Source organism: Gadus macrocephalus, chromosome 14 (assembly GCF_031168955.1).
Source record: "Gadus macrocephalus chromosome 14, ASM3116895v1".
Lineage (NCBI taxonomy): Eukaryota > Metazoa > Chordata > Actinopteri > Gadiformes > Gadidae > Gadus > Gadus macrocephalus.
This window is the reverse complement of record NC_082395.1, coordinates 16,645,788-16,657,864: the sequence shown is the minus strand read 5'-3', so window position 1 is coordinate 16,657,864 and position 12,077 is coordinate 16,645,788. Positions and strand designations below refer to the sequence as shown.

The 12,077-nt window shown below is 45.7% G+C and overlaps 1 protein-coding gene across 3 annotated transcripts in view; it reads right to left on the bottom strand.

Moving 5' to 3' along the window:
* Positions 1–723: 723 nt before the first annotated feature.
* nfatc3a (nuclear factor of activated T cells 3a) overlaps positions 724–12,077 on the bottom strand; it is a 69,124-nt gene continuing 57,770 nt past the window's right edge. For all 3 annotated transcript variants that reach the window (XM_060071022.1, XM_060071020.1, XM_060071021.1), the window contains exon 10: positions 724–3,896. In XM_060071022.1, coding sequence (XP_059927005.1) covers positions 3,817–3,896 — 80 coding nt within the window. In that variant the 3' untranslated portion in view covers positions 724–3,816. The remainder of the gene's footprint in view (positions 3,897–12,077) is intronic.

Genomic DNA, 12,077 nt, shown 5'->3' with positions numbered 1-12,077 from the left:
CTCAACGTTATTCATTTATACTATAAAACTGGCTATCATAAGGGTGCACTCACACTAGGCCATCTGGCCGTGGCCGTGGCCGTTTTAGCACCTAACCGTGCTCAAATCTGCCAGTGTGAGTGTGGCCAGTCTGGCCAGGCCGGGCCAATTTTGCCACTTGGGAGAGGTGTGCTGCTACGGCACGGGCCGCTACGGTACAGATGCTAATGAGCCGACACGCGCACACGCAACCTGAGCTGGAGGACGTATAGTCAATGCGACGACCACGGACATAATAAAGGCGACGAGCCTTCTTTCCCATTAAACGGTAAACATTGCGTCAAGCGGTTCAACTGTTGGTGTGTCTCTGTGTTGTTGTCCATTGTTGTTAAAACTCTGACTGGCGGCAGACTTTATTATGGTCCATGCAGCGGACGCTTGGTGATGACGTGTTACGACGTGATGACGTATGTACAAGAGCCTTCCGTGGCCAGGCCACAGCTGCGACGGCCAACGGCCACGGCCAGATTGCCTAGTGTGAGTGCAGGCCAGAGAACAATGGGGCCATTTGAGCACGGTTTGGTGTGAAAACGGCCAACGGCCACGGCCAGATGGCCTAGTGTGAGTGCACCCCTAAGTGAATTGTCTTCAATTCATGACAATTCCATTCAAAGACGAAACTGAATAATTGCCCAGCCTAATGTTCTGTGTGTAATGTAGAGCATAATAATGCAGACACAACCATGACTGAACATTATTATTTTTTTATTGATACACAACTTAACAGCCTATGATGCATATTTTGAATACTTTCAAAAAAGCACTGCAGTCTTAAAAATTACAAAAATGTTTAAAATACAAAATGTACAAGAAATGACAAAAAAAACAAGGCTTGGTAAACATCAGCTAAACCTGTATTTCCCTTTTATCTTACAAAAACGTATTTATATATTTATATATTTAAATGTCCCCAACTTTTTTTTTTTTTTAGGAATGACATCCATTTCAAACATATCAAAAATAGAGTTCTGCAGTCTTTGCTGTTCTTACCATCGTGTCAAATGGGAACAAAGGTTCAATCTTTGGTTGTGACAACAGAGGAGAGCGCGGCAGCAAGCGCTTCCTGTGAATGCTGGCGTTTGTTAATATCAATATTGATTATTCGTTAATTCCTGAAGTCTTTCAGATCACACCACCAGCTCGTATTCTGAAAAGACACCTTTCTCCACACCACCCCCCCAAACAACAAATCCCTACAATTCTTACAAAGTTTCATATTATTACTATTGAATGATTTCTGAGACGGAACTCTGGGAAGGGAATACAATACGGACTTCAGGGAACCGGTGTACAAGGAGGAGTTAAGGCATTCTACCTGACCACGCAGACACACCGTCACTTTATACTCTCTCTCTTTTAAAGTGTATCCTTTACACATGAGGGAGTTCATTAGGAATATTTACAGTTTTTATTCGATGTCAGACATCCCTGGCTTCTTGTGGTTTTGCATAGCCAAAAAAAAAAAAAAAAATCAATGTGCTTGGTTTAATGTTGCGTTATTCCTTTCTTTTTTTTCCTTTCTTTTTTTTCAGCACATTTGGTATTAAACCATGCGTGTGCACACACACACAAACACTGCAACAATCCCTATGTAGCCAGCAGCTTTCTCCATCACTCCATTGAAGCCGACCCAAAACGCATGTTTACAGTCTACATCTATAGGCAATGAGGTCTCCCTCTCCGCTCTCATGTTAAAGGCAATAGGTTTTAGTGCATAGCAGAATCATTGTTACCTGGACATGACCATCGCAACTAAAGTAAAGTATCATAAATCACATGCAAGCGTATTATAGTTTAAGCAACGGTTAAGATAAAAAAAAAAAACGTCCATATAAGGAGTTGTTAGAGGGCTAACAGAGATGCGATGGCTATCTACCGTTTGTCTGCACTTTCTCACCTGTCTGTAAAACACATTCAAGATCCTGACTTCACTCGTCAATTATTTGATTGCCAATATACGATTAATATCAGTGGATTAATACATTTAAGTTTTGTAGAAATACCTTTTTGTTTCCCGAAATTGGGAATATTGCGAAGCGAAATATCCAAACCGCTCATCTGTCATAATTACAGTATCTTATCTTTTGTTTTGGGGTTTGAAGTGTATAAGAGGTTGTCTCTCTGTTGGGCCATTCAAAAGAGAATCTAAACAAATGTTATATATTGAACACATAATTCAGGGCATATTAAAATCCATTGCGAGATTATATCCCTCATAAACCATTCAATCTATGGCAGAAACAGCGACACATGAACTAGAGAATAGAAGGCTCCGGAAGCATCTACAGTCAGTCCACACTGAGGACTCCACCTTGGCCCCTTGGCGGTCAGGCACCTAGCATCAAATGCTGCTGCTGCTGCTAAGTGTTAATAAGGCATTTGTTCGCTTAAAAATGAAGAAAAGTTATAAAAATAAAAACATGTGGGAGGGGAGAGCTTTAATAAAGGGGGAGGGAGGGAAGGTTGTGTTAATGTACAGGTATCTACATGGAGGGGGAGGAGAGGTCACTAGAAGTAGTGGAATGTTGTTGTCATGGGGATGCTAGTCAAGAGCAGAAAGCCACCCTAGGCCCCGTGCTGCTCAGGCCCTGAGCGGGTTGACGCTTTCGCAGGGGAGAAACATCATCAGTGACGCTCACTGAACTCAAAGGGTTTCAGCCAGATCATTTGGAAATCTCACTTCAGTGTCAACGTTTTGTTTTTTAATGTTTTGCACGCGAGGCCGTAGCTGTGTGCAATACATTAGAAACAGAAGCTATTATTAAACCAACTGACATCCACAGGCCTTCGTCAACTGGTTGCCATCTTGAACTGTCTCTCGCTCTCAACACTAGCAGGGTGACGGACCTGAATGCAGAACTCTGCATTGAGTTCCATCACCCTGCCGTGTTAACCTAGGCCCATAGATAAACATTAAACCTGTCTGACTGCTGAAAGGTCAGTGCTGTTTGTGGTGTTTCTGCCTTGAGTTGTGTGTTTGTGTGTGTATGTGGCTACTGAATGACTAGCCAGGCACCAACCCCCCCCCCCCCCCCCCCCCACAGAACAGCAACCGAGCACAGGTCACTGGGCTCACATGGCAACGTTTCAGGTAATCAGGTAAGCCGTTACAATTAACCGTTGTTTGGATGGATTGGTGCTGTCCCTGGCACCCATCCAGGGACAGAACAAAGGGGGGGGTCTCAGTTCTCAGTTCTGCTGCCCTGTAGACCACCCTGGGCCGAGCGTATATTGAGATTGCATACATGGCGAATAGAGGAAAGGGGGGGGGGGGACTTGCATAATGTGGTGATACGGTTAAGGCGCGGGCCTAAGGACGAACCGCGGAGAGAGAGAGAGACAGAGAGGAAGACGGAGACATAATCAGAGCTATAATACTATGAACACCCAGTCAGTCAGCCTGCAGCTTCCTCCTCCTCCTCCTCCTCCTCCTCCTCTCTGCACGTGCACGTGTACATGCACACGGGGTCAGAAAGCACGTTGTGGGCGTGTTCCTCCGTGCAGATGAGCTCTCACAGGACGACACTGGGTCACGTCGTCCTGGGGATCTGGCAGGTCTGCAGGCGCGTAAAGGAGTCTGTGTATCTGTGTGTGTGTGTGTGTGTGTGTGTGTGTGTGTGTGTGTGTGTGTGTGTGGGGGGGGGTCTGTTCAGGGTCTGGCTGGGTCCACCGCTGCCGGAGGGGAGGGGGGGGTGTAGGTGTACGGGGAGCGCGGGGGGACGGAGGACAGGATGCCTCGCTGCGCGGCCCGGTGGGCAGGCTGAGGGGGGGGGGCAGCTAGGATTGGCCGTGTGGAGGGTCTGGAGACGGGTGGGCCGCAGGCGTCTCCGACATGTCCCTGCCGATGATCTCATTCACTGTGGAGCACAAGAGGAGACAGAGAGAGACGTTGGTGAGGCTGCGGTTTGTCTGTATTCACTTTCAGCAGTGGAATTAGCTTTCAGTGCGGCACTTCTCTTCAATGAAGTACTCTGAATATTGTTTTGGAAATGTGTCATTTTTATGTTGTTTATGTATCTGGGTGGAAGAAATTGTTGTGGATCTGATTGTATTGTAGAGGGAAAGAAGGTGTTTTGGTTGGTACTATTAGTTAGGAACGTTTCAGGGTGAACGGTCTTAGAAAAGAGACGCGACTGTTCCTAGTTCTATCCAGCAGAGGGAACTGTTGCACAAACTTCTTGCCTCCCATTAAGAAGTTTAAGTTGGGCTATATGAAACAGTACCTGAATAACAACATACCTGGAAAAACTATAAAAGTAGCCGTTAAGTCATTAGACATATAATCACACCCGAATAAAAGTCCTAAACTAAATCATTCCATTGTCTTGAATGTCCCATGTTTGTCAGGATTCCCTCCTTAATTATAGTACCGTACTCCATCAAACTATTTTTGCAGTCCAAAATAAACTCCCAGGCTCCTTATGGCTGGCCACCAGCCAGCCTCCCTCTAAACTTGTCTTTCAGTTCATTAGGCCTGCTTCATCAGCATCTACAAGTGTATCAAACAGGCCCATATACAAGTATTGGTATTTATTGGGAGGTGTGTGGTGGTGGTAAAGCTTTGCATTGGGCTGGTGTTAGACGACTAACAGATACGTGACAGAGTGTTTACACCGGCAGCCCGCCTCCAACACTGGAATCCTTGTTTCCTAGTGGCTGGGGAGGCTGTCTGTAAGCTCCCAGGACCTGGCTGAGGGAGCCAGATCACACAAGAAGTAGAAGTAGTACAACCATTCATGTATTCACCGTCACACACTTAGGATGCTGAATAACATCACGAGGGAATTACAAGGTGGAAGGGTCAGAAAAACAAGCCCATTCAATTCAAGGCTTATAGGTGACAGATGGATGTTTCGTGCTGCCTTGCTATAAAATAAGCTAATGTTAGTTGTATATATTATTCAGCCAACCCTAAGCGTTCATATTGTAAATATTATATGATCTAAGATATCGTTGTATTTTGATTAAGAGAACACTCTTGTAAAATGTTCAGTTTGAATTGCACTTCTCTTCCTCACATATGTAAAAATGTAGTTATTTAGTGAACCATACACGTCAACATAGTATTGAATGTTCACATGTATTGCAGCATGTATAAGAAAAAGCAGCAAAACAGAAATAATGTTTTTATCACTTATTAACTAAAAACGAATAATAATTTAGTGAACAATACATGTGAACGAACACACAAGAACATACATGTGACCAAACTAGTGAATGTGCACATGTCTATCAATGTTGTTTAGTGACAGCAGCTAAATGACAACATATCAGTTATTTTACAAATAACTAATAATAATTTAGTGAAACGTGTGAATGTACTAGTGAATGTGCACACCTCTATCAGTGTTTGCTAAGAGCAGTTCAATGAAAAAAGTGTTTTATCACTTATTTTCCAAGGCAGTCTGTGAACAGAGAGCTTCTGTGACCGCTGTCACTCATCCTGTTAGCGTGGGAGGCTTTTCCTCTGCTGTGTCAACGAGCTCACACATGCATGTACACATGTACACACACACACACACACACACACACACACACACACACACACACACACACACACACACACACACACACACACACACACAAGTCTCGATCCCTCAAGGCTTCTAGCTGGCAATTGTATCTGTCGAGTATTTGTTCTGCTTTTGCTACATTGCAACTAAATATAAATATTCTATAATATAATGCACATTTATCTATTGAAACATCAAAATATTGTAATATTTACATACACAAATCTGTATCCTGTCTGTATTTACATCCATGGCTCAATAATGTATTTATTTCGGTCTCAAGAAATGTACTTAGTATTATAATGAATCCAACATCTCTCATTGCTATTAGTAAAATAGGCATTGTCACGTAAAGGCCTTGGGCTCAATAAAACAAACACACACACAACCACACACATACACACAAGCAAACCCATACACACATACACACACACACACCTGCAGGCCTCTACTCACATACACAGCCACTCAAGAGAGCACATTCGAATCACTAGAGAAGAAAACGTTGAAACCTCAAATTATGGCAATTGTTCACACATCACACCACTGTTAAATAGTTAAAGTGATCCACCCTTTACATGTAACTATGTAGCAACACAAGCATAGGAAGACGCACATGTGCGGTGTGTCAGTGAGAGAGTGAAAAAAGAGAGAGAGACAGAGAGCAGATATAACAAACTCCTACTAGAGAGGGAGCTTGTGTCGGCATGTCACAGAGAAAGAAATCTTTGCCTAGGAAAAGAGGGAATGAAGTAGATGGTAAAAGTAATGTATGGAATCGATTGTGAATATATCTTGGTACATTCTACAATAGTCTCTGTATTTTAAGTTAGCAATTTGTTAACAATGCACTTGTTTCATGCATTACCTACTCATTTATTTCCATACTCCATGCTTATATTCCATGCTTTGGCAACAAGTTTTGTTCATTAGAAATGTCATGCCAATAAAGCTTTATTGAATTAAATGAGAGAGAGAGAGAGAGAGAGAGAGAGAGAGAGAGAGAGAGAGAGAGAGAGAGAGAGAGAGAGAGAGAGAGAGAGAGAGAGAGATAGAGAGAGAGAGCGAGAGAGGGCGAGACAGAGAGAGAGAGAGAGAGAGAGAGAGAGAGAGAGAGAGAGAGAGAGAGAGAGAGAGAGAGAGAGAGAGAGAGAGAGAGCGAGAGAGAGAGAGAGAGAGAGAGAGAGAGAGAGAGAGAGAGAGAGAGAGAGAGAGAGAGAGAGAGAGAGAGAGAGAGAGAGAGAGAGAGTAGGTTCAGCATTGCTAAAGACCCTTCCACAGCTGACGCACATGGGATGGTGAGTCAGTGCTTACGGCTAACAGAGGCTGTTGTGGTGGCTGGGGCCAGAGGGAGATCCTCTGTGGATGACTGGCAGGGGTCTCCCCGTGTATACCTCACTACACTTCTGCACTTCCACAGTCTCATATCAAAACTGTTACTCAACACACTTCCCCCCCTTGTATTACTCATTCACAGATGAATGCGTAAATCACCCCGAGATGCACAAGCGTTATGCCTCCTTAAGATGCTTGCCCTTCAGACCAACAGACACCGACACACAAGTGGCCGAAGATGGCCAAATGCAGATTGAACATGTTTGTCAACGAAAACGTACGTGGCAAACTGGCCTCGATTCTGGTCTTTATCGCTGGTGTCTACGACAGTGCGCAAGCACTCTTCACGTAAGCTGCATTCAGCTGCATTCACTTATTGATTCGGGAGAGAAATCTGCAAAATAAAAGGCTCAACAGAGATGAGTCGAGTGCTGGTGGTGGCTGTGACTTGAGAAGGGAGCTCTTCATTTTTTCCTGGCCTTCTTCCGACATGTAAGTCGCTGGTTTATGATTAAAGCCTGTCTGTTGGAAGCCTGCACCCAGTCCTGCTGCATGACACTACTGTCTGTTCGACGCCCACATCCATTCCTGCTCCCAAACGCTGACTGTAGCTGGAAGGCTAAATCCCATCCTGCTCCCAATCACTGACTGTAGCTGGAAGGCTACATCCAGTACAATGACTGTTGCTTGAATCCCACAGGCTCTGTTTCATTGTGAACCTTTTCTATAGTGTATTTCTTCTTTATATTATTTAGTAGCTACTATACTAGGTACGAGCAGTTGTAGGTACTACAGATTTTTCTATTCCATCTGGTTTCTTTCTTCTCATTTTGTGTAACTAGTTTGTTTAAGTTTAATTGTATTTAAGAGGAAGGTAGTGTAACGGTGTGAAATATTAATATTCATTCTTCGTTCTGTCTTTCTTTAATTTATATTTCACCTGAATTAGGTCCTTTCTTCTTAGAGCAAACACCTATTTGAATATGTTAGGTTGTTGCTTAATGGTGTCAAGGTTGATATATAGAGAGAACTCTTATAACATGATTAGTGTTACCTCCTGTGACCAAGGTAATAACCCCCGTGCATACCACTACAGCCTGCCAAGCAAACCCTTACTATTAGTTGGACCAAGCTTTGCTAAAGGAATGTAGCTGCAGACAACTTCTGGCATCTTACAACAAGTGAATGCAACAGCATGTACATCTATTGAAACCCACACCCTGAAAACCATTGCGCCAAACGTGTCAACAGCTCAGATCTGCGTTTTACTCTTTCTGTCAGTTGTGTCATTTGCATAATTAAAGGGAGTCTGGTTTCCCTATTCATCCATTTCCAAGAATGATCTATTTTACATCTACGGTGACTGGCTAGCATCACCTCTCCATTACATCAAGCATAGGTCAGGAAACCTCCCGTAATGTAACACAGAAGGGAGCGGGGGGCCGGCGGACGCTTAGCGTGATAATAAACATGTCTACTGTCAAAATGGAAAAGGGAGTAATTAGAATAATAATAATGTACATTTGACAGCTTCCTCGACCAAGATATGTACGCATAAAAAAACCAACATAATCTTACTTTGGCAGGCCAGCGTAAGCAAGCAAACCCAGAAGACTGGGAGAGATTGTTCAGAGTAGCAAATGAAGACAACATGTGGAAAAGGCTTGAGTAGAGGGAGCAGGCAGGACCAGATTTGCCTGAAAAGGGGGAATGACAAGCACACCATATTTCCACTGGCTGGGGCCATGTAAAGACATGCAGCCGTCTTCACGAGGCCTTGGGTACGGCACATAATGGGACTCCGCCGTCGAGCGATTGCATTCTTTGGAAAGAGACGGTCATTGGATGGAAACCTTCGCAGGGATATTCCAGGGTTGCACTGCGAGGTCGGGCTGTCGTTTAACCTTTCGGTTCGAACCCTTTCGAACCCTTTCTCTGAACCTATCCCACACCGTCAACGAGATCTCTACACATTCAGCCGGCCGAGTTTGCGAAAGAGTGCCGCATAGAGAAGTTGGTGAAAGGTCACATTCACAAAGTCATCAGGTGAATCATGTGTGCGTGGTCGCGTGCGTGTGTGTGTGTGCGTGTGCGTGTCGTTCCTGAGTGTGTTTATGTGTGTGCCTGTATGCACGTGTGGGTATACTTAATGTGCATCCATGCATGCCTAGGTGTGTGTTTGTGTGTCGTTTGCCTGTGTTTTATTCCTAAAAACTAAACCCACCAAGGAGCACGTAAGACCGAGCCTGGGATGGAAAAGGCCTAACCAGGCTGAACGTGGGGTGACGGCACCCTGCAGCCAACCACAAACCAGGGCAGGACATGGGGGCACAGCGGTGGTCCGAGTGGGTCTCTATTAACGATCCTGGCGGTATGTAGGTTATTCCCACACAGCAACGGCAGCAGTGGGGTCCAGCTCCCTGTCACACTGGGAGAGCCTGGAGCCCAGTGCTCGGAGGAACACTGGGCTGGGATGTGGGCTGTTTGTGGTTTGCAGCTCTTTGTAATGATAACAATTTGGAGTTTGACAAGAGCAAAATACGCGAAAACACACACACACACACACACACACACACACACACACACACACACACACACACACACACACACACACACACACACACACACACAACACGCACACGCAAGCACACACACAGAGCTTGCGCATAATCAGACAGACACACAAACACACACTAGCACACACATACACGTGTTTCAGCACCTCTCATAAGTGAATGAGGGCACCGCATTGAGCGCCGACTGTTATTAGCTTCCAGTCAATCAGCATCTGTTAAAGCGTTGACACAGACAGACCACATGACCCGGGAACACCAGCCATCCACAGCACTCCACATCAAATCCAACCGCGTGCCAATGTCGCTGCCAAAGCAACCTCACATCAACCAAAAAAAAAAACGGAAAGGCAATCAGCAGACCCAACAGCCTGGATCACGTCCTGTCCGCCTCACATGTGCGCCACCTGACACACCCACACTGACTTATTTCCACCAGTCAACATGTTGTCCTTTAAAGCTGCGCTGGGACTTCCAGGGTTCCTCCTGGTCCACGCCCCGCGTCCTCAGAGAGAAGCCCCAGAACGAGGCGTGCTGGCAGGGGCACCGGCTCCCCGGTCCCCACCTGGCCCCGGCCTCCACCGGGGCCCTCTGCCCTGCGCTCTCTGAGACCTTAATTGTACGGAAAGACGACACAAAGAGCTGGTTTCCACTTGGGTTTTTCTCTCTTTCTGTGGCGGGGGGAAAGGGGAATGTTTGCTATTGATTTTAACAAGCAGCACATTTCAGCCAAAGGTTTTTCCTTCTCTGAGAGCGAGGGGATCTGCGTTGGTAATCTAGAGAGCGTGATTAGTGGTTGCCTGCACACACACACACACACACACACACACACAGAGACCCACACACACACACACACACCGTAGACACATGCACACAAACATACACAAACAGTACCCACATGATGCACGCGCAAATGAACATGTACATGAACAGGTCATACAGCCATTTACATACACATTTGTCAATAGAAATGTAATTTGATATTGGTGTGAAGTTCAGCAACAGGATTAATACAAGTATACATCCAACAATTGCTTTAGGGAACCAAAGGTACACTTATTTGTGCTATACCCAGCAGACAAGGACAGAGCAGGGGTTTGGGCTGAGATGAGACCCCCTAAGGGAGGAGGTTTCCAGGGGGACTGAAGAAGATAATTTGAATCAAGGTGTGGTTTCATAGTCCTTTCTCCCGAATAGACGACAGTGGCAAGTTATCCTGCTTCCCCAGGATACCCCATCAAACAGTCTCATACAGCTGCTACAGGGTTGACTCTCTTCATCTCTTCTTCTCTTATTCGGACGCTCATTCACAACAAACAACAGTCTCTCATAACACATGACGAGGGCAGCCCAGTCGGAGGCCTTCTCATCGCCGTTCTATAGCTTATACGACACAAAGCGGTGGAACCCCCCTATTGGGTTTCCCTTGATCCTAGAAGTCAATCACAAAGTGACTTCTCCCTCTCTAAATGGATCAACAGGCGGGATGTAACACCTGGGTGAGATTGGAACACACACCAATCTGTGTGGTCTGTGGAGGGTCTATTGTTGGAGTGATAGATAAAAGAAAGGCTATCTAATGTTATTCACAACCCATCAGATGCTTCCTGGTCAACTCCTCTAAAGGGCTTCTAGACCGAGATCGGGCAGGGAGGGGGATCATGGACCAGGGTGAAACCATATTTACGGTTACAGGAACAGGTCCATCTCCTTCAGAACGTAGGTTAGAAACCCGACTGAAAGGTCTGATACTGGTTTGTTAGGTTGTATTGTGCGTTGCGGACACCTTTGGGGCCGGGCACTTGTGCTGGGTCAATAACAGCAGGGGGGGAGGCTCCTGCGACAGCTGCAAGACTCACCAAACCCCAAGCACACAACCTGATCTCCCTATCTATCTACATGTCTCTCTCTGTCTCTCTCTGCCTCTCTGTGTCACTGTTTGCTTAGTCCGCTCTGTGTGGAGCTAAGCTAGTGCACTTAATTGGTGACAGAACTGGAGTACCAATGTAAATAGTGACCAGGAGCACAGTCTATGTCCACATAGTACATCATGACCACATAGGCTCATTAAAACATATTGATCTGTCGTGACTGTCGCCTCCGCTGCCCATCTCTTGCTCTGCCAATCTGTCAGAGTGTGCTCATCTGTAAGTGTGTGTGTTTGTGTGTGTGTTTGTGGCGTGCACGTGTGTCATCAGCATGTAAGAGCTGTTACCAAGAGCGTAGGCAGAGGGCGTCGGCCTATTTTTAACCCACAATGCAATGCTCCCAGTGTGAGGCAGCTGGTAACTTCGGCGAGGGGGGATTATCAAACCAAAGTGGCAGGCTTTTATTATAGACGAAGAACACACACACACACACACACACACACACACACACACACACACACACACACACACACACACACACACACACACACACACACACACACACACACACACACACACACTAACATACACACACACCTTCTCTTCCACGCTGCGTAAACAGAGGGGCTGACCTGAGCTGATTAATTAGTTAAACACACGAGTCGGCACCACAAGGGCTTCGGAGTCTGTCGCCATGACGACTGTAATCACCGTTGTGAGCGGACATATTCTCCCCGGGACGGAGCTGT